This window comes from Dermacentor albipictus, chromosome 5 (genome assembly GCF_038994185.2).
Source record: "Dermacentor albipictus isolate Rhodes 1998 colony chromosome 5, USDA_Dalb.pri_finalv2, whole genome shotgun sequence".
Taxonomy (NCBI): Eukaryota; Metazoa; Arthropoda; class Arachnida; order Ixodida; family Ixodidae; genus Dermacentor; species Dermacentor albipictus.
Genome location: NC_091825.1, coordinates 86,923,363 through 86,948,206, shown reverse-complemented (window position 1 = coordinate 86,948,206; position 24,844 = coordinate 86,923,363). Strand labels below are relative to the sequence as shown.

General features: G+C 46.6%; 1 protein-coding gene across 1 annotated transcript; it reads left to right on the top strand.

The window, feature by feature from the left end:
- The first annotated feature begins 1,191 nt into the window (after positions 1-1,191).
- LOC135906903 (uncharacterized) lies at positions 1,192-24,087 on the top strand. Its single transcript, XM_065438535.2, has 9 exons — positions 1,192-1,544; positions 2,299-2,374; positions 4,222-4,307; positions 6,132-6,173; positions 12,747-12,851; positions 14,600-14,680; positions 15,925-15,987; positions 16,951-17,180; positions 22,382-24,087. Exons 1-9 carry the CDS (start codon positions 1,488-1,490, stop codon positions 23,430-23,432), a joined length of 1,791 nt encoding a protein of 596 aa, XP_065294607.2. The 5' UTR covers positions 1,192-1,487; the 3' UTR covers positions 23,433-24,087.
- Positions 24,088-24,844: the final 757 nt, after the last annotated feature.

Sequence of the window (24,844 nt, the reverse complement as noted above, 5' to 3'; positions counted from 1 at the left end):
AGCCACCACTCGCCGCGTGCGCGAACTTTAGCGCAGGCAGCAGGGCATAATACTGAAATTCAATGAGTTTTGTGTGTGTGTGTGTGTGCGTGTGTGTGTGTGTGTGTGTGTGTGTGTGTGTGTGTGCGTGCGTGTGTGTGTGTGTGCGTGTGTGTGTGTGTGTGCGTGCGTGCGTGCGTGCGTGCGTGCGTGCGTGCGTGCGTGCGTGCGTGCGTGTGTGTGTGTGTGTGTGTGTGTGTGTGTGTGTGCGCGCGTGCGTGTGTGTGTGTGCGTGTGCGTGCGTGCGCGTGCGTGTGTGTGCGTGTGTGTGTGTGTGTGTGCGTGTGCGTGCGTGCGCGTGCGTGCGTGTGTGTGTGTGTGTGTGTGTGTGTGTGTGTGTGTGTGTGTGTGTGTGTGTGTGTGTGTGTGTGTGTGTGTGTGTGTGTGTGTGTGTCCGCATTCAAGATTTCCTTGCTAATTTGTTCGAACAAAACATTATTTTACGTTTACTTCGGGTGTCTCGGAATTTTTCGTAAGTTCTTTTTTAGACTTCACTAATTAGGAGCTTTATATTTCGCATACTCAAAGCTAAGGGTCGGAAACCGCCGGGCTTACAAAATAACGGAGAAAGTTATACGAAAGAACCCCAAAGCAATACAAAATGAACGCAAGCCGGGCGGTGCGTATTGCATAAGCAAAGGTCCGTCTGGGTGCCCAAACCGTTTTGCATATGCAAAATCTAAAACTCCCTAATAATTATATTTCTAATGTTATTCGACTTTGAGATCCGAATTGGGTAAGCATATTTTAAGGTAGAATGCCAACCAGATTGTGCTGCCGAGTCCCAGTACTCAACATTTGCCATTATATAAGTCTCGGTCACAAATGCAATTAGAGTGAATCTCTAGAATATTTCTTTAGCATGTCGCCGTTTAACTGTGCAAAGTAATATATCTTTTGGATAAAGCCTTTCGAATGCTTGCCTTTGCTGCTGTCGATCTGTGTTTTAACCATGAGAACGCTCGTGACGCTATTCTTAATCTTCTGCGCAAGACAAAATCGACTGAGTGCAAACTTATGTTTATTTTTCATCCTCTGAGTTGCACTTTCACTCCATACCTGTAGCAATAAACTTTTAATTTCAGAATTTCTAAATAATATTTCGTTCCAATTGATTTCTCTATTTCCTTTATTTTCTTAAACCCCAGTACTGCCCAATTCACGGCCGATGCCCCCGAGTGGAGCGCTCTAATTGGCGCGAGAGCAACAAACCAAGCAACGAATCAGGCACGGAGAAGAAGACGACACCGACGAGGAGCAACCTCGGTATTTCTTCCCGAGCAAGCAATTTTCGTTTCTGCAGGAGGTCTCAACTTGTCCATTCTGCCTCTTGCCGTGTCCGCGTGCTTGACTTCAGCCACGCTTGCTAGAAGACAAGGCGCAGCTACTGAGTGAGGCATTCAATTCCCCCGCGCCGACCTGCCCTGTCGCGGCCACCGGACGAGGCAATGAACACCCCACAACACCGTACTCGCATCGCCGTGGCCGTCACGAGCTGCTGCCTCGTAAGTACTATCTCTGTAGCTGTAAACCTCCCTGGACCGAGACAACATAACGCCAATTTTCTTATTTTATTGGGCCATGTTGATTTTAACGGTGGTCCAGAAAGATTAGCTATCCTTGGAGGCGCTCATAATGTCGTTGAGAGCTCCCGCAGTCAGATGGTATAAGGAACGGAACCGTAGTTAAGGCGTTATTTCGGCTCCGACCGAAGGCACAGTTCGGCGTTTCTTGACACACACTCGCTGACCCTGTTACGTGTATTCTTCATATTGACCAGAGCCGGGAACGAATCTTATTTTACAATGTGCCGTCTTAAAACAGAGAATCCTGTAGACGATTTGTAATGTTGCTTACACGTTGTCATACCTGTTATTCCCGACAGCTCTACGGCTTCAACGTTTTGCTGTTATTTGCCACGCATGTTCTGGTTGCAGGTTGCGTGGGCTGGGCATTGTGTTCGAGATTACGTGCCACTTTGCGCCGAAATTTCGCTCCATTGTCACATCAAGTTCCATCGCTAAGGCATCTGACATACTAATGCACAGCTTTCTGTAGTAAAAAGCTGATGAATAACTACAATGACACTTAGAGGCGAACGTTTAGCTTCGGTGGAAGCGCATGGCATTTCCCGTGAAGGAATTCAAACAGAGCGAGCAGAATGCCAGCTGGGCCCTGTCACTTTCGCCTTGCGCTGCAGTGTGCTGTGTGACTGCTGCTACAATACGGTGATACATAAAGACCGTTTGGCGCTTCTAGGGGTGGAACTGCCTCTGTCTCCTGATGCGCTCTCAGCCATGGAGCCAAGAAACCTTCGGCATAGCTAAGAAGTCCGGTAAGCTTCGTTTTGCATTTACGTGCGAACAGCGTTAGTTACTGCGCCTGCCTGAAGCTGACACTCTTATAGGGGAAGTGGCTTTGTAGGGAGTTTTGGAGGAAGTGTATTAGTGTAGAAGTGGAGGAAGTGCAGGAAGTGGCTGCTGGGGAGGATCAGGTAACAGCAGATTTGTTGAAGGATGGGCACATTGTTCTAGAAAAACTGGCCACCCTGTATATACAATGCCTAATGACCTCGAGCTTACCGGAATCTTGGAAGAACGCTAACATAATCCTAATCCATAAGAAAGGGGACGCCAAAGACCTGAAAAATTATAGACCGGTCAGCGCACTGTCCGTTGCCTACAAAGTATTTACTAAAATAATCGCAAATAGACTCAGGAACACCTTAGACTTCTGTCAACCAAAGCACCAGGCAGGATTCCGTAAAGGCTACTCAACAATAGACCATATTCACACTATCAATCAGGTGATAGAGAAATGTGCGGAACATAACCAACCCTTATATATAGCTTTCATTGATTACGAAAAAGCGTTTGATTCAGTCGAAACCTCAGCAGTCATGGAGGCATTACGGAATCAGGGGGCAGACGAGCCGCATATAAAAATACTGAAAGATATCTATAGCGGCTCCAAAGCCATCGTAGTCTTCTGTAAAGAAAGCAACAAAATCCCAATAAAGAAAGGCTTCAGGCAGGGAGATACGATCGCTCCAATGCTATTCACAGCGTGTTTACAGGAGCTTTTCAGAGTCCTGGAGTGGGACGAATTGGGGATAAGAGTTAATGGGGAATACCTTAGTAACTTGCCATTCCCTGATATTTCCTTTCTTAGTAACTCAGGGGACCAATTGCAATGCATGCTCACTGACCTGGAGTGGCAAAGCAGAAGGGTGGGTCTAAAAATGAATCTGCAGAAAACTAAAGTAATGTTTAACAGTCTCGGAAGAGAACAGCAGTTTACGATAAATAGCGAGGCACTGGAAATGGTAAGGGAATACATTTACTTAGGGCAGGTAGTGACCGCGGATCTGGATCATGTGACTAAAATAATCTGAAGAATAAGAATGGACTGGGGTGCGTTTGGCAGGCATTCTCAGATCATGAACAGCAGGTTGACATTATCACTCAAATGAAAAGTGTATAACAGCTGTGTCTTACCAGTACTCACGTACGGGGCAGAAACCTGGAGGCTTACGAAAAGGGTTCTACTTAAATTGAGGACGAAGCAACGGGCTATGGAAAGAAGAATGATGGGTTTAACGTTAAGGGATAGGAAAAGAGCAGATTGGGTGAAGGAACAAACGCGAGTGAATGACATCATAATTGAAATCAAGAAAAAGAAAGAAAATAAATATGTAATTAGAAAACAAGAAAAAGATGGGCATGGGCAGGACATTTTATGAGGAGGGAAGATAACCGAGGGTCATTGAGGGTTACGGACTGGATTCCAAGGGAAGGGAAGCGTAGCAGGGGGCGGCAGAAAGTTAGGTGGGCGGATGAGATTAAGAAGTTTGCACGGACAACATGGCCACAATTAGTGCATGACAGGGGTTGTTGGAGAAGTATGGGAGAGGCCTTTGCCCTGCAGTGGGCGTAACCAGGCAGATAATGATGATGATGATGATGATGATGATGATGATGATGATGATGATGATGATGAAGTATTGATGTGCATATTGTTTAGGAATGTAGATTTCACAAAAGGGACACGTGGAAGATTTTGCAATGACTAGCTGCGTCACGCAGGAGTCATGCTTCTGCTTCTTGTTTCATCTTTCACAGTCAATGTCTCTCGCTGATAACAGTCATTCTGCACGTTTCCCTTTATTTTTTTTAATAACAGAGTCAGTAGCTGTCAATGCTATCATTGACTTCGTGTACGCCACCAACGCCGCCAGCGACATTCTCCTGATACTGGTCATTTACTACGTAAGTGCTGAAAGGTTTTGTATTTTGTGTCACGAAGGCGAAATGTTATCACCGACGATAAATTTACGTTTGTTTCAGTCCAGTGTAATATTAGAGGGCCCACGATACAAATCTGAAATGCATAACGTTCGTGTAATATTGAGTAGCCTAAACACGAAATACTTTCGCTTAGATCGACCACCTAATTAACCACTACGATTACCTGCTTGCTTTGCGAGATTGTTCTTGTGTCACTCTCTCGTGTCCCGTTTCTTCCTCAATCTTCCGTCCGCTGAAGCACTGCTTAAACAGGGTGTCCAAACTACCATGCAACAAGATTTAAAATATGCAAATGCCACGTAGCTGGGCAGAACCAAGGTAATATTGTTTGCCGTCACTTGGAGATACTCACATTATTTGTTTGCATTCCGCCTAATTACATCATGAGTCTGAATTAATAGGTCAACTTCTCAAGTATTATAGATGAAAAGTGTCAATGAGAAAATTGTAGGACATGAAAAACTCCGCATACAGCGTTTTGTTGATCAAGTCGTGCTACATACTAGCGTTCTTTCATGCGTGAGAAAATCCCGCGAATACACTTAATGTTCTTACAATCCCGCGAATACTTTAATGTTCTTATAAACATTTGACACCTTTGGTGTCAAATGTTTATAAGAACATTAAAAACCCACAATGTTATGGAATTGAAAATCTAAAGCATGGAAATACCAGTGCACCTTTCGCATCAAAAGTATATGAGAACATTACGCCTATAAAGTTTCGCAATTGAAATCCATGCCCTCCGTAGATTTCGCGGCCTCCACGAGATGCCGCGACAAGCTCGCTCGCCATAAGCTCGCCATCAAAACGCTCTTGAAGCTTTGTGCTCGGATGAGGCGGATCCTTGCGTTATGTGACTTACGGTGTATGGGCGTCGCCGCGAAATCCAGCTTGAGTTCGCAATGTTTGTGCCGAAATGCCTGTTCCAGAGCCAAAAAAAAGCATTCTAAACAAAATCCAGAATGATTTCCGGCGCCGGAGGTTGGTTGGGTCGGCGCTGCATGAGAGCACGAAAATATATCGGGGGGGAACAGGGGGGGGGGGGGCTGAAGCCCCATAAGCACCCCGCCCCTTGGCTACGCCCCTGCCACGGCGGGTACATTTTTTATATCAGCGGCGTGCACTGCCTAGCTGGTTTCGAACTCATATCGTTGTAAAGTTCGTGCGATATTTTCTTTACATATTAAATAGACAAAAAGCATGGAACCATTGATACCACTTATTTCGGCCACAATTTTGGGGGTATACGAGTATATTCTTTTATGAGAAAATACAGATTTTACTTGTCTCATTGACAGTGCGTAGCGTTCAAAGATTCGTTTGCAGCATCTTTGGCAACGGCAGTGCAGTTATTCATGTATTTGATCCCACGATAAAATCTATAAGGAGGAGGCCGAGCTGTCATGTGTCCACCCCGAACGAGATTTCTGCCTACGTCACTCCATGGTGACGAGCCAGTCCTGCTATAGATGCTCGCTTTTCTTCTCTCGCCAATAGCTCGATGAAGGAGATGCTCTATCAATCGAGAAAACGTGTAAATTTTTCTTCTTATATTTTCTGACGCAGTTCTGCTTAACGTGATCAAAAGCGGCGTCAACACTTCAATCGTGAAGGGAAATTTCGCAGTGCCGCCGGGAAAACCAAAGCCTTGTTTCATGCAATACTTCCATGAGTTTTGTGAAAATCTACAGAGTTAAAAAGTAAAGCGATTACACATAACAGCGCCTGGAATGTGCTAGCTGTCTCTGTAATGACCACGAACAAAACCTTATTTCGTCGCAGCAAACCCGTCAACCTAACATGGGTGCCATGGCTGACTCGAAGGCAAGTCAATCAAAACTTTCGCAATGTAGTATTTTAAGCATGAAAGCCTTCGAACATATACGTGCCGCTTTCGCAGCTTTTGTAGTCCTTCAGTAGGACACGCTATCTGCCATTTCGTATCGTCTCGTCGGTTTATAAGCAAAAACTGCGAATTTTAGCGGTCGAAAATAAACAGCAAGAAAGTAAAAATACAGAGCTCGATATCGCCAGCCAGCAGACCTTAGTAAAGGTAATGTTCATAAAAGTCATCTACATTACCTGTAGGAACGTCTAGTACATAATGCCGTCGGTATACACAGCATTGCTTTAACGGACTCTTACCAGAAGGCGTTTCACTTTTGATAACCATATAAAAAGAGCGCACACTCAGAAAAGGGGTGTGAGGGGGAAGACAGGGAGTACGAATGTCGCTCACGAGAAGCAGTTGCAGCTGTTTGCCGACGGAAGGCTCAACGGTTTATTCATAATTGTCATGGCGATGTGGCGTCACTTTTTGCATTGCCCAGCTGTACGTTAATTCTGCCAGATTCCTTACCTTATTATTGCGAGCAATTACGTGGACGCTCCCTGTGCATTTTTGCCATTGGCGTCGGCATCGCCGTGATGTTCCGTATAAAGTCCAAGAGCGACAGCGCCGTCGCCGCGCGTTGTGCTCCGTCAGCAACTGCGCATGTTGCGACCTGGCGCAAGGAGAACTGACGATCGCGGCTCTCTCGCGCGCCAAATACACTCTTAGAAAAATTTACACCCTTTGGGGCGTATCTTGTCCCACAACAATAATCGTCATCCGTCTTGCCCGCGTTTCCTTTCTTTAACGCTGCGAGCCCGGTACTTCCCAGTCACGAACGGCATGCGCGTTATCAGTGTGACGCAGCGTTCTTGACAGGAAAGTAGCGAGCGCCGAGTTTTCAAGAAAGGAAACGCAAGCAAGGCAGATGACGATTATTGTTGTGGGACAAATATGCACCCCAAAGGGTGCAACAGTTTTAAGAGTGTATGAAGGAAGGCGGGGAGGCAGCGCGGGAGGCTTAGACTCCGCCAACGAGTTCGTACTTTGCACGGTAGCGCGCACCGTATCTTCAAAGGCATCTGCTGACGGGTGATACCTTTGTGCACCCTGCGTTCTCGCCGCTCTTGCGATGAAGGGATAGACTGCACGAAGACGATTCGCGGCTGCTGCCGCGCTTCCTGACACCAGCGTCCAGCGTTTTGCAGGGAGTGTCCGCGCTCATCGAGTGCGAAGTGTTCTTGTTTGCTTGTTTGCGCTGACATTATGTTTGTTAATTCAGTTAATAAACGAATGTTTCCAAGTTTATACGGCCTTTAAAACTATCCTTACTATGTATAGTTGTCTACTAGTTCGCTATCGTAATCAATGCTTAGCCTTTCGGGCGAAACTGCAACAGTTTTGGTCCCATTAAACAACGAAGTCGCAGTTTATTCGCTCGAAAGGCGAAGCATCGATTACGATAGCAAACTAGCAGACAACTATACAAAGTAAGGATAGTCTTAAAAGCCGTATAAACTTGGAAACAAAGGCACACTGACTAAATTAACAAGCATGGTGTCACGCGCGCACAAGGAAACATGAACACATCTCACTCGATTACCGCGGAAACTCGCTGTCAGAGCGCTGGCGTGAAGGAACGCGGCAGCAGCAGCGAGCGAAGTGACATTTGTACTTTCCATGGCTTCAATGCAAAGTGAGCGCCGCGAACACACAGCATGCACAAAGCTACGTACAGTCGACGCACATAGACTCTGCCCGCCGCAGATAGTTCTAAGGATACGGCCGCACGACCGAGCGCAGCCGCCACGTGTGCAGTTGCAGTCGCAGTAAAACGCCGCCCCCCTTCCTTCTCCCATTCCGTGCCTCTCAGCGTTGGGCGCCTAGCAACGTTGGGTGCCTCGCGCGCCACGGAAGACTGCGCGCATCCTCCCCGCTTTCGTCTCTTTCGCACGGGCGAGATTGAGCTGCCATCGTCGGCTCCCCCCGCACGCTTTCATTCGCACATACAGCGTAGAGCGCGAGGCGACGGTGTTCTCGCCATTGGACTTTATACGGAACCTCACGGCGACGGCGACGGCAGAAATGGGCTTGGAGTGTCCATACATTTCACGCCAATAATAAACGTCTCGTTTCACGTTTGCCTTGTCTCCAAAACCCACGCACCTAAAGAGCAGAGCCGCTGCAAATGAGAGCTCGTGTTTTTCTAACGATCCTTTTCATTTCCCGTTCGCCCTTCGTCATCGACTCGGACGCCGCCGTGAAGCCGCTATTGCCGGAATCGGTCACTCATTACGACGCGTGATAAAGGAAGATAATGGAAAACGAAATGAAACGTTTGCAAACACGGGTCCAAAAGCACGCAGCCATAATTTGCACATGTTCGTCGCTGTCGAAAGCATATAAACAACGCGGTTGATAATAATACGAAGGCCTTCGTAGCTACTTCCCCGAATCTTTCGCATGGTCGTCGGGATAACCTACAAGCGACACCTACCATCGCGCTACAGCCAATGCAGTAGTGAGCAGATGTTTCGCCTTGACGTCAAACGTTCAATCCTGTAGTAGATCAACAGATGGCTCTTCCAGTTTAACTTAGTACGTTCTGCTCAAAATGTCGTTACGGTGCCCTCTACTCCACGTGGTCCCTTCAGTTTGGTTCTGTTCTAATGCGAAGCAGTATTTGCCTCTTACCAAGCCACTTTATCGCGAGTAGGTAGGTTCCCGTCTCGCCTCGTTTGGTACCTCTTAATACATATATATATATATATATATATATATATATATATATATATATATATATATATATAATTGTGCGATACTTGCATCTAGAACAGGATTCTGGGGCTCAAAAACCCCATGATCTGCCTGTCAGGTTACATTCGGTTCTTTCAGCCACATGCCAACCTACTAACAACCTTACCATACTCCTTTCCATGTGGAAAGTTTGAGACTTTGCGACTGCTACTTTGAGACTGTTGCCGTATGCGTCACTTCAAGTACTAGCTATTTGTCTCTATTCGTGCAAAAGTGCGCCAGTTTAACCTCCCCTACCGCTGCTTCCTTCATGGCAGCTAGAGTGCTTTCAGATGCCTCATCCCCCCCCCCCCCCTCCCCACCCACGCCACCACTCCTCACACATTCCTGAAGCGCCGCCAGATCAATGTTGAGACGTGGCAGCTATTCATCGGTCAGCATTATGCTGCCTTTTTCACTCCTTTTAGATGGCGGTAGTTATCGGCATCTCTTGTAATGTGAAGGACAGTTTTCTAGTAGATTCCGCACCCGCGCGATTAACTCGAGATGCGTTCAGTTGTCACCATCTATTCAACCGTCACGCGCATAGCTGTTGCTTTTGTTAGTTCAACCTTCTTTGTTTAGGCTGATCCTGGGACCAGGAGAGGGATGCGGCTGTTACTCAGCTGGCCTGTACTCTCATGGAACGAGTTGCGGCCGCGGAGAAAACGCCAATTGCGTTTAGCTTTTCCCTTTGCTTCATTATTTCCTTGAGTTACGGCTCGCCGCGACGCTGGCAGATGCCCGGAACCATATACACGTGGTATGGGTTATATAAGGTAGGAAATAAAATAATGTGAAAGAATGTCCATCGTGAAACCCTGCAATAACCCTTAAACCCATAAGCAAGATGACTGTCGCCCGTTACCTCATCTGTCTTTCCCTAATTCTATAGCACATTTCGTGCCAAATTGGAAACTGGAAACAAAAATCGCAAGGAGTTGAGAAATTAAGCGATCTACTAAGAGCCAAGGCAACAACCAAACTGAAAGCAAAAGCGAATAATAAAAAAGTTAGCCGTTGTTTATGAGAATATTTATGGATCAACATCTTTTTATTTAGAAAGGAAGTAGAGAAAACGGCGCCGGAAGTGGGGAACAATTACTTGTTTTGAATGACGCTTCTACAGTTATCGGTCGAACCGCCTCACGTAGCCACTTCTCTGCTGTGCTTATGTGGGTGTTTTTTAACCTTTCGCGGTGAGCGCAGTACGTCTAGAATCGCAGAGTCCTGCGCTCTATGCGGTTGTATGGGACTGGCGGCCGCACAGCGTTACGCAATTCGCAGAACTGTCGAAACTGATCAACAAGGCGAAAATAACTGATATTCGAAACTATAACATGAGAAAGACTGAAGAAGCCGTAAAAAATGAACGCAGCCTGAAATCAGTAAAAAAGAAACCTGGCATAGGACAAACCATGATGTATGCACTAAAAGATAAGAAGGATAATGTCATCAGCAATCTCGACGATATAGTAAAAGCAGCGGAAAAATTCTAAGCTGACCTGTATATAGTACCCAGAGAAGTCACGATACCTCACTTAGAAACAGTAATGAAAAGGATACAGAAACTTTCCTATATCTAGCGATGAGGTCAGAAGGGCCCTGCAAGACATGAAACGATGAAGAGTGGGAGGAGAAGGTGAAATAACTATCGATTTAATCAAAGATGGCGGCGACATAATGTTTGGAAAACTGGCGGCTCTTTATACGAAGTGTCTATCGACTGCAAGTGTCCCAGAAAACTGGAAGAATGCAGACATTATACTAATCCACAAGAAAGGAAACGTTAAAGAATTGAAAAATTATAGGACCCTTAGCTTGCTCCCAGTATTATATAAAATATTTACCAAAATAATCTCCAATAGAATAAATTTAACACTGGATTTTGTCAACCAAGGGAACAGGCTGGCTTCAGGAAGAGATACTTTACAATGGATCACATCCATGTCATCAATCAGATTATCGCGAAATTTGCAGAGTACAATAAGCCTCTCTATGTTGCTTATATAGATTACGAAAATGCATTTGATTCAGTAGAGATACCAGCAGTCATAGAGGCACTACGTAATCAAGCAGTACAGAACGCTTACGTAAAAAGCTTGGAAAATATTGCTACATGCGTGTGGTATTTGTTTGTTTGAACGAGGCGTGTGGGCGCCATCATTCCAGAAAAGAGGAGGAAGAACGAACTGGGCTCGCGCTATGAATCTGACCGGTCTTCGCTGCAACCGTTGTTGTAAATATAATATGTAAATAGTTTCTCGTCTTACTGACTCATCCTTCGCGTAAGAATATCTACAGAGGTTCTACAGATACCTTAATTCTACACAAGAAAAGCAGGGAGATACCTATAGAGAAAGGGGTCATACAGGGAGACACAATTTCTCAAAGCTATTCACTGCATGCTTAGAAGAATTCAAGCCAATAAACTAGGAAGGCTTAGGAGTAAATATCGATGGCAAAACTCTCAGCAACCTTCGGTTTGTTGATGACATTGTTCTATTCAAGAACAATGCAGGCGTGTTACAACAAATGATTGGAGACCTTAACGGAGAGAGTGTAAGAGTGGGGTCGAATAATAAAATGCAGAACATGAAGATAATGATAAATCGCCGGGCAAAGGAACAAGAGATCAGGATCGCCAGTCGGCCACTAGAGACTGTGAAGGAGTACGTTTACCTAGGTAAATTAATCACAGGGAACGCTGATCACGAGAAGGAAATTCACAGAATAAAAATAAGTTGGATCTCATACAGCAGGCATTGCCAGCTCCTGACTGGAAGCTTACCATTATTATTGAAAAGTAAGGTGTGCATGCAATCAGTGCATTTCGCCAGAGCTGACATATGGGGCAGAGACTTGAGAGCAAGTTAAGGACCGCGCAAAGAGCGATCGAACGAAGATTGCTAGGCATAACGTTAAGAGAGAAAAAGAGAGCGGTTTGGATCAGAGAGCGAACGGGTATAGACGATATTCTAATTCACATGAAGAGGAAAAAATGTAGCTGGGCAGGTCAGGTAATGCGCTGGTTAGATAACCGTTGGACCATTAGGGTTACAGAATGGGTACCAAGAGAAGGAAAACGCAATCGAGGACGACAAAACACTTGGTGGAGCGGTGAAATTAGGAAATTCGCGGGCGCTAGTTGGAATCGGTTGGCGCAGGACAGGGGTAATTGGAGATCGCAGGGAGAGGCCGTCGTCCTGCAGTGGACATAAAACAGGATGATGATGATGATGATGATGATGATGATGATGATGGTGGTGGACGTGGTGGGCCCTCCCCCGAAAAAAATCCTGGGTACGCGCCTGGATCAGGCACACCACTTTCTGAATAGACCCAGGTCCTAACAGAACAGGCATAATACGCGTGTCATTTCCTGAATGACTACAATAAGTTATTCGTCATGCCATCGTCGTCCCCGTCATCGTAATCATCGTGCCGTCCTCCTGTCATTGTCGTCGCACATACATTCGCGTCATGCACAAAATTGCTCGCCAAACGCGGACGTGTTGCGCCATCTGGTAACACTTTGCAGAATCCCGAAGGATGCCAGAGTGTCACCTACCTGCAAAATGTTTTGCATAACGTCGATTCATACTCGTGCTTGAAATCTACCCAATTTCGTTTTGCACGCATATTGGTTCAGTCAAGAAGGCTGCACAAATCACAACGAATGCGCGGCTCGTAAAACCAGCGCCTCAGCCCGACTTACTAGAGAGAAATTATGCGGGATATACTGACTTCTTTACATTTGCTCGGTGCAGCTGGTAAGACGCGTTCTGAAGCTGTTCATCATATGGAACGGCTTCGCCATCTTCCTTCTTTGGAGCACTTCATGCGTGACTTCAGTGCGGAGTACTCTCCAGCAAGTAAGTGTGAGAGAGTATCTGATAAGAGTGAGTGGGTGAAAGTGAGGGAAAATGGGAGAGAGTGCGCGAGTGAATAGGTGAGTCTGTCGGTCAAGTCAGCGAACGAGCCGATCCGGTTAAGTCTTACAGTCAGATTGTCCATTTTTGAGAACTACTACTTGGCGGAGTCGGTATTTTCTGAAAGACATAGAGGCCCTGATGTACCCCCACGCAAAAAAAAAAAGGTTTCTACCTTTTTAGTGTGTCTTGCCAGCGGAATATGTCTCTCAGACATGGAAGGCTGTATTTTTTATCAATTCGAAGAATCAAAATTCTATTGCCAGGGCATCCAGATAAAAAGAGCTGAGAAAATATGAAAGCGAAGAAAGCTGTGCTGTACTTGACACATTGCAAGGACACCGAGGTTCGATTAGATTCAAACGAGCCTCACAATCATTTCTCAGTCATTCGGTAGTAGCTGGTGCAAGCTACAGATGGGATGATCCAAGCAAGAGATTTATGCACCTGCGCCCACCACTGTCAGAGCTTTGCCTGCTCAATCTCAAGCATCTCGAGCACCACAATATTCCCCGTAGCCTTCAGCGCAGTACCGTATTACTCTGAATGATGTTATACCAACGTATACTGGCGTGAACGGCCTACAGTAGGTTTCTTGTGCTTCATTTAGCATCATGGACACTTCAAACCTCCGCAAACCTCAGGTAAACCGTGCGCTCTGCTCCTGGGCATTGAAACGCGAGAAATTCAATGTGGAGACTACGAGACGCCCGGAGAGAGCTTCGTTTTACACACAACCTGCACTGCCCCCCTGCACTGTTTTCACTCCACTGCGTCCTTGACGAGCCACGCACATTAGATCGCCCACGGGAAGCCCCGACACTGAAGGCTGGGGGTTTGATAACTCTTACTTGCTTTACACTCTGAGAACAGTTTACACCCTTTTACGTGCCCCTTCTGCAACCCAACAATAATCGTCATCCGCCTTGATGCGTTTCCTTTCTTTAACGCTGCGAGCCCGGGACTTTCCAGTAACGAACGGCACGCGCGTTATCAGCATAGAACAGTTTACACCCTTTGGAGAGCCCCTTCTGATAACGCTCGTGCCGTTCGTTACTGAAAAGTTCCGGGCTCGCAGCGTTAAAGAAAGGAAACGCATCAAGGCAGATGACGATTATTGTTGTGTTGCAGAAGGGGCACGCCAAAGGGTATAAACTGTTCTTAGAGTGTACGGGTCATATGCATGCAAGCAATGATTTTGTGATGTCTGTCATGTACTGACTTAACACAAAATGATCGTACCACAGATTTCTGGTACGATTTCACTCGTGCATCAATGGCAGTCAGGCGCCATTTACGGTGGCTGCGTTGGCGTGCGGCCCAGAAGCGCAGCCAAATTCTTCCTTTTATCGATCGGAATTCCACGGACAGTGCTCGTACACGTCACGGAGGCACCACCAACATTCATGTACTTCTTGACCCGAGTCCTTTCCAAGAAGTCTTGAACACTCTTGTTCACCCACACTGTAAGGTGCCGCAGGCAGCTAGTTCGTGCACGTAGTCGAAAAAAGCATGATCATTTCCAATATTCTGCGGACTGCAAGCACGGTATTGCCTCCTCATTCTTTACAATCTCTGAATTTCGGTTATTTGCATTTAAGTACGCCATCGCTTCATCAACTAAGAAAGAAAACTGAGAATAAATATGTTTAACTTTTTAAAATGCCTTATCGCTTTACTGTTATCAACAGGTTCGATCCTATGCTCGAAAGGATCACACAAACGAAACACCTGAAGCCAACGTCACGTCAGGTGCCCTGATAGGCTTGCAGGTGAGTCAGCCTACAACACCGTTGTATCATGTCGTAAACAGCATCACTACAAATGGCCAATAAAATATGAAGCTTGAATTTAAAAGGCTAGTTGAAAGCATTTATTCTTTCTTATTTTTTCTCATTCGAAAGGCTCCTAATATGCTGAAGATCGAGAAGCAGCGATGTTCAATACTGCTACACAAGCAACGTATATTCACCAATTATCTCCCTCATTCTTGAGATGAAAATAAACTGATTTGATCTGATTTGAAGTTGTTTCTCTAAATCTCGCACTTATCAAATAAATAGTACACCATCATTGATGGACCTGGCGTTCGGCTGTCTAGTAAAAGCATTACTCTGTATAAGTTCTCTGGGCGCTGCAGCGCACCCTCGAGGCAGGTCCCCAGAACTGGGTCTGATGTAAGACGTTTAACACAAGTCCGTCATTCATTCATGTACCCCGAAAAAGGCACAGGTCAAAGAGGACCACCGCAGCCTTCAAGTGAGGCTCCCAAAAACTGCCTCATCTGCTAACTTCCTAATACGTGTTTTTGCCGGCCATGTTCAAATACAGAAAAAGAATTCTTGCTCCAAGCAAGCCAGAAATCCAAGTCCTGCAGTTCAATCCAATAAAGACGGAAGTTTACAGCTTGAGGTGATCAAAAGTCAGTGAACAAGGAATATCACTGCAGCCAACCTTTCGACGAGAGTTATCTTCGTCAGAACAGCAACTGCCGACGACGCAATCTTTTCAGAAGTGGTCAGAGTTTCACAGGGGATCAGACAAACGAACTGCTGTGCAGACAGATCCTTTTTACCTTGAATTTCAGGCCTTAGACGAAAGTTCATGGCAAGAATTCATCAAAAATGTTTTGCGAAGAACTTCATAACACGAGAAAAGACCAGCGCACTTCTTTTTCTTCCATCAATTTCATAAACACAACAAAAGTTTATTTCGCATTACACAAGCAACAGCAGTTCGGTAGCTCGAGAAACACAGAGCAAGTAGCAACCACACCGAAATTCCAGAGAAATCACTGGAGGGAAAGAACAGAAAGCAATCTTGGAGCTTCTGTCTCTATTTCGCAGAATTTCACAATCTGACAATTTCACTTGTCACATGTATCCTCATCGCTAATAAACTTGCTTCTCACTTGAAGAGAGCGGGAATATTTCTTCTCGTCCTAAATTATAGCGCAACGGGAGCGGGGCTTCAGATTGCAAATAAATTAAGCTTAAGCTCCTCATTGTCATTGCAGGCTGAAGGACACGTTCCCTTTTGGACTCCGCTGGCTGTCTTGACGACAGTAGCTTTCATCAGGGTGAGTCGTGCGCTCATGCTCTTATGAATATTGATGCGAAAGCGTCAGATGTCTCACTGAGCGGAAAAGCTGGCCCACTGCTATGTTAAACTGGAAGCATAGCGCGGGAAGGACGATCGAGAAATACAAGACAGGACAAGTGCTAACTTGGCGTTTGTCCTGTCTTGTCTTTGTCGATCGTCGTTCCCGCGCTATGCTTCCGTTGTAACTATGTATTACCAACCAGCCCAAGCCTATGCTCTTCTGAAGACTACTGCAGCGGCCTAAATTCCCGATAGCTGCGACGCCACGTCACAAGCGCCCCTCGACAGTGCACAGCCGGAGAAGCGGAACGCGAGCGCGCCAGGTGCTGCCTGAGGGGAAAGGGCATGTTGTGATGTGTACTTGCGTTCTGACAATTCAGAAGGCACGTGTGTAAAATCCGTCAGAGTCTACAATGAAATCTCCGAGGACATCTCGTTGATTATTTTCGCATGCTTGCAACAAAGACAGAACAATTATCGTCACATTTAGTTTTTATTCAGCTATGCGAGGATGTTTGAGCACGCAATAAATATATCACTCGTATGTCCGTCAAGAAAAAATGGCTGTGGCTTAGCTAAGGTTAAGCCCAGGATGCGAAGCATACTAGCCTTTATTTTAGTTGTTGAACCACTGTTTAGCCTGGTGAACTGCTGTTGCTTGGCTATATTTGGTTCGGCTAGACGAAGAAACAACTCATGCAGGCGAGCGCACGAGACCCGGCTATGTAGCTACGCGGCCGCAAGCGAACGCCCGAGTTGAGCCTCTGCTTTTGCAGCTGTTATGACGTCATATGGTAGCTACGCGGCCGCGCGCGGCGCAGCAAGGAAGAGCGTGGTTGTGCGGCTATTTTGCTTCGCATAAAATGTCATTGCGGATATTCCATAAATATCCGTATTAACTTGGGGCTCTATTAATTTGAGACTCGCGCTTTGCGCGTAGGTCTTCGTCCTGGTGTATTGTTTCGTGGGCTACCTGGGCTTGCTGTCGGACGCCGCCAGCGACAGTGTCTTCGATGCGCCTATGGACGCCATTTTCAGCTCGACTGCTTCTTTGTCGTCAGTGCGGCCATCGTCGTCCACACTGGCTCCGCGCGAATACAGGACTTCTACCAGAAACCTGTCCTACGCCTCTACATCGCCGATGGCTCAGACGAAGACTAGTGACACACAGTGAGGGCACCGTATTACTTGCGCCTTTGTTTTGTTTGTTTGATTTTTCAGGTGTCACGACTTTTGCATGCAGTGACAACTTTTAGCCGTAGCGTCACTACCAGAAATGAATATCTCTCTGTGGACCAGGGCACTGTATCTCTTTCCGTTTTCGCCGTGGTATTGCTTACTGTACCGACTTACCTATTATTTCTGATATTTTTTACTGTGAAGCCGCTACTGCAACTATAATCGCTCAGAAACGTTATATGCGTTTTTTCACGGTGTTCTGGGAGAACAGGATCATTCACTAAGTTTCTATTTTGGAGAAATGAAAGGCATGTTACAAGTTATATTTAGCCATGTTAAAGCTCTATAGGCAAGTGCTCGAAAGCTTATGTGGCCGTTATCTGCATTCTCCGAATGCAGATAACGGCCATATAGATAAGTTTCCATTCGGTGAAAATGGGAGTTATGCTATTAAGTCAAGTATGAGTGTTGCAGAAATTACAAAACACCTCTTTGATTTTTCCTAATTTAATGCGCTTAATGAGGTTTACCCAATGTCCTCGGTGGATTCAACGAGGCACCTCACTCATGTATGACGAAAATAAGGAGCAGCGTGTGATGTGTAGTAAAGTTTAACAGTGTTTGGGTTAAAGGGCCCCTCACCAGGCCACATAGCAAATTTCGGTTATAAGCTGGAAGTTGTTACGTGTCCCCTATGGAGCGTTCTGCTGCAAAAATTTTTTCAGATCGGTTCATTATTAGCCGAGGTAGAAATATTTCAGTGCCGCGAACCCCTGGTTTCAGGAGGCGAGGGCCACTGCCAAGGAACACCCTCTCTCCGCTTGCCCTGTCTAGCCTGCGCAAGCGAAATTACTTCCACGCGTTCTCCCAAACCGCCGCTCACGTGACGAATGCGTCACAGGCCCCGCTTTCATTTTTTTTTGTCATCGCTTTTTTTGCGGCGCGGCGCACTTCCGCTGACGGCGTCGCGCGCAAGCTGTTACGATTGTCTCGTTACGTGCAGCGCCCGATTTTGCGCGCTGTGCACGAGGACACATGACTAGCGGTATAAGTCTGTGCTACACGAATACTGAGGCGGACACAAACGGATGTCAGAGCGTAGTCCCGCGCTGGAACATGGTAGGAAATGACATAGTTTCGGTTTCCGCGCGCGCGACTGCACGACGTGGGAACAAGCAGACGAAACGGAAATACCCCTCTTGCTGCGGTGCTAAGTAAAACGGAAACACGTAGACATTCGGTTTGTATGTTTTATTATTTCCCTACGCTTCAATTCGTGTATTCAAGCAACAGATTACACAAATAACAGATTTTGCCTTGAATAATTCTCGAAGTCACGCGTCACTACGAGCGACGTCACAGCACAAACACATGTACGTAGGCGCACTAGCCCGTGTACGTCACCGTCCTGCTTGGAGCGCGGCGGCCGCGAGGAGAAGATAAAAATGGCGTTCGGTTTGAAATTTCAGATCTTTCCGCAGCGCGTAGCGATGTAATACGTCGCAGAAACGATCGTTAGCGCGCATTGCATGATCTGCACTTGTCAGCTCAATATGGCCAGAGCTGGTAAGGAGCCCTTTTAAGTGTGGTGTTTTTAACAAATTTCTTATGCAGAGCTAAATGCGTTTTATAGGGAAGGGCTATTATTGGAAGTGTCTAATACGAATTGAATATTTCACACTAATAATTCATATTCTTATTCAAAGAGGAACTACTCGGTATTTCCCAATATTAAAAAAACTACCAAATATTTCGCAACAACTGTTGTATTTCCTAAATAATGTATCGCAAATTATCAGAAGTCAAAGAACGACCAAAGTTACCGATGAAATGCAGACACAAAAATGGGCAATGCGAGCCCTGTTTCAGCTTTTGTGGCGGAAGCCTACATGAGAACCTGTGTTTAATGTTTATGTTCTGTCATTTAGTGTTTTTGGGCAGTCTAGTCGTGTAGCAGTTTTATGCCCGTACTTTGCGTTACAACCACCGTTGTTTTGCTTGCAACTAACCCTTTCACATATGTCTACAACCCGTAAGTCGCCCCCGACCGTTTTTTTTTTCTTGTCTTCACTTGACTTCGTAACTTCTTTCAGCAACTCTTTATTTGTCGCTTCTAGAAAGCTACTCATACAGCAGGCATACATCGCAGCGAGCTTGTTTCCAACCAGCCTGAAAAAGTGGTCGACAGGATTATTTGCGGAGTCAATAACAAATTAGCAATTTTGTGTTCAAAACTGATCATTTTTATGGGATATAGTTAGCTGTCTTACACTTCAAACGTAGTCAGTGTATACGCGACACCTAATTATACTGGAATGAGTAATCCTGCTGTGCCTAATATTCCTGCTGTGGACTGCGTCTGTCTTTGGCTATTCAATACACGATTCGATATTCGTTACATACTATTCGTATTCGATTTGTATATCTGATATTCGCCCACCTCGAGTGTTTTACGAATGGCGTGGAATTTAGCTACCTGTACTGAGCGAAAAAATGACTGCCGCCTACATGAAATTCGTGAAAATAGGGGGATACACCTTGTAGTTAATATGGATGTGAATGTTAATGCGTGCGCTTAAAATAGAGCCTTTGCAAAAATGATGCCTTACGCAAATACTGGTAAGTGATATATTATGAGGGCAACGTTTTAAACGGGTGAGTCAGCGGTTGCATTGTGTGCAGGCAAATTCTAATTTGTATGGTTTAACTACACGGAACTTGAAACCTTAATTCGACTGCCCGAGTAAAACAGCTTCTATGGAAGTTGGGCTGCGATTATGCGAACTCGCACGACTCTGCTGTCCATATTTCATGTCAGGGTGAAGGACTTTGAAGTCGCTTGTGTCACTCGTCTCGTATGTCCTCGACCTGCAGATTGTGAATGGTGCAAGTGTCACTATCACAAGATGCATCCATAGCAGTCACAGTATCGTGTATCTTTCATAATGAACTCAGGAAAACCATAGTAGATCAATTTTCCTCGTTAGCATTCACCAAGCTCACTTTCGCACTGAACAGGCCATCAGGACCAATAAAAAAAAAACTTTTTTGTGTGACTTCATTCACGGTAAATTGAGAGTTTCGCGAAGGTAGGCACCGTGCACCTAGAGCTCATAAGGTTAACTATATCCCCACTTTGTAATTGCTACGTATGGTAACTGAGCGAGCATCTGCGAATCCGTCGATTAGCCATCCTAGAGCGGCCCCGATGTGGGACGCTTTTTCGACGTTTCGACGTGAGGAATCGCGAACCCCCATTCCGAACATTATGTTATATCCCAGCTCCACTGCAATAATGTAACGACTGAAGTGCCTTGTACGTAATTTCTGGTGGGGAAGCGGATGTCCCATTTCTCGCGTTTACGCCTCGATCTTAGGTCTGTACGCGATCAAGTGCCATAACATAATGTCCCAAGTTCACCCAGTAAAGAATTTACAGTTTAGTCAGGCTCTAGGCCCCCGTGCCTACTTTATGCACCGTCCTACCCACGTGACTATAGTCTTATGGCTGGCATACTCCAGCGGCATTGCTTTCGCAAAAAAATACTCGATCTTCATTCTAGGCCCTTTAGCTTATTTTGTACGCCTGGCGAATAGCGTTCAGGTTCCCTATTTCTAAAACACTCCGATATCTCGATCTTCATTCTAGGCCCTTTAGCTTATTTTGTACGCCTGGCGAGTAGCGTTCAGGTTCCCTATTTCTAAAACACTCCGATATCTCGATCTTCATTCTAGGCCCTTTAGCTTATTTTGTATGCCTGGCGAATAGCGTTCAGGTTCCCTATTTCTAAAACACTCCGATATCTCGATCTTCATTCTAGGCCCTTTAGCTTATTTTGTACGCCTGGCGAGTAGCGTTCAGGTTCCCCATTTCTAAAACACTCCGATATCTCGATCTTCATTCTAGGCCCTTTAGCTTATTTTGTATGCCTGGCGAATAGCGTTCAGGTTCCCTATTTCTAAAACACTCCGATATCTCGATCTTCATTCTAGGCCCTTTAGCTTATTTTGTACGCCTGGCGAGTAGCGTTCAGGTTCCCCATTTCTAAAACACTCCGATATCTCGATCTTCATTCTAGGCCCTTTAGCTTATTCCGTACGCCTGGCGAATAGCGTTCAGGTTCCCTATTTCTAAAACACTCCGATATCTCGATCTTCAATCTAGGCCCTTTAGCTTTTTCTGTACGCCTGGCGAGTAGCGTTCAGGTTCCCTATTTCTAAAACACTCCGATATCTCGATCTTCGTTCTAGGCCCTTTAGCTTATTTTGTACGCCTGGCGAGTAGCGTTCAGGTTCCCTATTTCTAAAACACTTTGATATAGATGCGCCGACTGCGGTAGACTATATACCGAAAATAATACATCGGACACCTAGGTTCCATGTGTGTTGTCGCTAAATAGATAGTAGCTAGTGACACATTTTCCGAAGGGGTAAGGAAGTTAAGCAATTGATACTTGTTCACTTCATCCTCCATAGGAACTCTATGTTGTTTAACGTAACATTAATTTGATTATACCACATAACTTCCATCCTTTCCTGCATTCTATCCCGGCCACGGCCTTGACATTTCGATAGGGGTGGAATTGAAAAATGCTCGTGCACTGGGTGCACGCTAAAGAGCCCCAGGCGGTATCCGAAGTCTCCCACTACGGCGTACCTCATAGACAGATCGTTGCGTTGGCACGTAAAACCTCAAGAATTCAACTTTAGTTTTAGCCATTTTTGCTGCTGAGTGGACACCTTTGATTTCAAAATTTTAGTCCGTGCTTCTTGGTTCACTGCCTGATAAATGGAGAAGAGTAAATGCACATACAATTAACACACATGTGAGCCCCCCTTGTCCTCGCCTTTCTTTCTCCGCGCCGCTCACGTACTTAGAGCACTTTAATTTGTCTTTGTAACATCGGTGCCGATAAACATACAGCTGCAGACCATTATTATGCACGCAGCTAAATTACCATACTATGGTTTCGGTTCCTCAACGCTTCGAATTTTCTCCTTATTAGAGAGCTTTAGATTAGTGGGACGCGAGCGCTGGGGCCCCCTAGCGCTTGGGGCAGTGGTACTGCGCATGCCCAGACCCCTCTGCGCATGCGCAGTACCGTCGGCCCAAGCGCCAGGGGGCCCCAACGCTTGTGTCCCCTTCATCTAAGACTCCCTATTCTCGGGCCTCCTCCTTGTGCCTTGCGCAGGCACGTCGAGACCTCAACCACGCACCATCGAAAGCCGAAGCAAGCGGTCGTCGTCACGCCCACAATGAGTTCGCTTAGCGACGGGATCGCGCTGCGGGTGGTGCCCGGTCCAACCTTCAAGAGGCCTTCCTACGTGTGCTCTGTGTCGCCACCGAACATCCAACACTCGACGCGTGTCGACGGCGTCCCCTCGGGCGAAGACAGCCCGTCGGCCACGGCGCCGGCGAGCTTCGACGCCATTCAGGCGGCCACGCTCGCGTCCATCTTCGGAACCGCGCACTGGAGGTTCGGTGGAACGCGCCTGCCGTCACTCGCAGTTCCGTCCCCTGGTCCATCCGGGAACAGCTCGCAGACAGACATTGCCAAGGCGCAGTCGGTTGAAGCACCGCGGGCGCCCGTCGGCGAATTGAACCGCAACGCTTCCCGCAATTCGTCGCCGACCCACTCAGAAAACGACGTTGCGAAGGCGGCAGTGGGGGAGGCCGCCGAAACGCCCCTACCATCGCCTGCTGGCGAAGCGGCGGCTGCCGCAAAGCCTTCCCGCGAAAGTGCGAAGAAACACAAGCAACACGAGCGACGTAGTAAGGGTAAAAGCATCCCTTTCGGCAGCCGCTGGCGGCGCGGAGGTCGCCACGCGTTTGAAAGCGGTGCTGCGCCCCTTAAGCCTACAGCCACCTCGCCCGCCAGAAAGAGGCGTAGCGATAAGGGGATGGTTCCTCTCGACGACCACCCGTTCGCTGTGGACGACTCACAACGACGGGCTGTCGATGAAGACGGTGTCCACGGCAGCAGTCCTACGCCTGGGAGCGTCACCTCGATGGAAGCGAGCAGTGAAGTGGTGGGGTCGGTGACAAGTGGCAGCACGCACGTGGCTTCGCCTTTAGTAACTTTCTCTTTTCGTACGCCTCCATCTTCGGCGGCAGCCACGCCGGCAACGCCGGAGGACGTCGCTCAGTTGTCCGAAATCTCTAACCGTGCACGTGGTGCGTTCATTGTTGCGCCACCTGTCGTAGAGAAAAGAGAGCAAGCCGTGCAGACCGACATGTGTTAGAACGCGCTAAATATCCGTGGTCTTTTACATATTCTTAGAGCATCAAAGTAATATATATATTTTGGGTGCGCTTTTTTCCTACCTGACTTTTTTTTTTATGGATGTTAATAATTGATCCTTTAGCGTAACCACCCTATCGTAAATAACCGTATCTTTATCTGCATGTTTCTTTTTTTTGCGCGACTTTTTTCACTTCACAGTGCTCTTTTTGCCGTTGTGATGTAAAGCAGATAGTTCAGGGAACTTTTGCTGCAGCTGTCTCGCATATTTAGAACTTCCTGGCGCCTCGTACAAAAGAAGAACGCGAGACACTTTCTTTACCCCCGGTATATTTCCCTTAATCACATGCTGATTCACGTCATTCTCAATGTGCCGCAAGATACAGCACCACCTCTTCGTATTTTTTTGTTAAGCGACAGAATACGTCACTTGCGAAGACTGAATGAATTTAGTGCATTTTTGTGAATGCCTAATCATCAGCTAGCTGTATATTTCTTGCCAGATTCAATGGCTACCAACGTTCGTCCTAGCACAGATAGACCAGCTTCAACCGACTATGAGCAGGTGTCTTCACGAAATTGCTACTTTGAACTTTGTAGTGGCTATGACCTGATATTCAGCACCGCAGCAATAAAGACAACACAGGTGAAGTCGCCGTCACCGTGCACAATCATGTTTTCCCCAAAGAGGAGGGTCTGTATGCGGTGTTTATTCGCTCGTGTTCACCGTAACATTGTGGGCATTTTAAGCCCTATGAGAAAAGAGTGCTTCACAATGCCAAATTTGCAGCGCGAGAATCAGCACGAGAAGAACATAAACGAGGACAAACACTTATCCTCGTTGATGCTCTCGTCGTCGTCTAGACTGCGGGCTGTGAATCTGCATCATGAATCGCCCAAATTTAGCACGCTCACTCTCATGCATCGCAGTACCTGTGCTTGTGCATTACTTTGGAATTCTTGTCATTGAAGCCTGCAGAGGGCGTTAGTTTCGAAGGTTCAATGTTTTGAAGCCAAAGTATTGTATTACCCATTACACGAAAATCTGTGGACGTAGTCGGCGTGGCCGAAAGATGGTGCCGGAGACGGTCGACGGCGCAATTGATTGATTGAAAACTTTATTGTTCCACCGAGCTGGGGTGCCCGCCTCTTAACCTACACGTAGGTAGGGGAGGAGGACGAAGCAGTCCCCGCGCGTTGAGGACGGTGAGTCTTCACGGCCTCAACGGCCAGGCGGATTGCTCGACGCTGGTCGTCTTCAGCCTCGCTCTGGAGCAAGGCCTCCCAGGCTTCTCTACTGACAATGTTTTCCTTGGCCCCTGGAGAGCCAGCACACTCCCATATTATATGGTCTAGCGTACCTTTTTGCTTACAAATTTTGCAGAGGGCGTCGTTATAGTCCCTCGTCTGTGT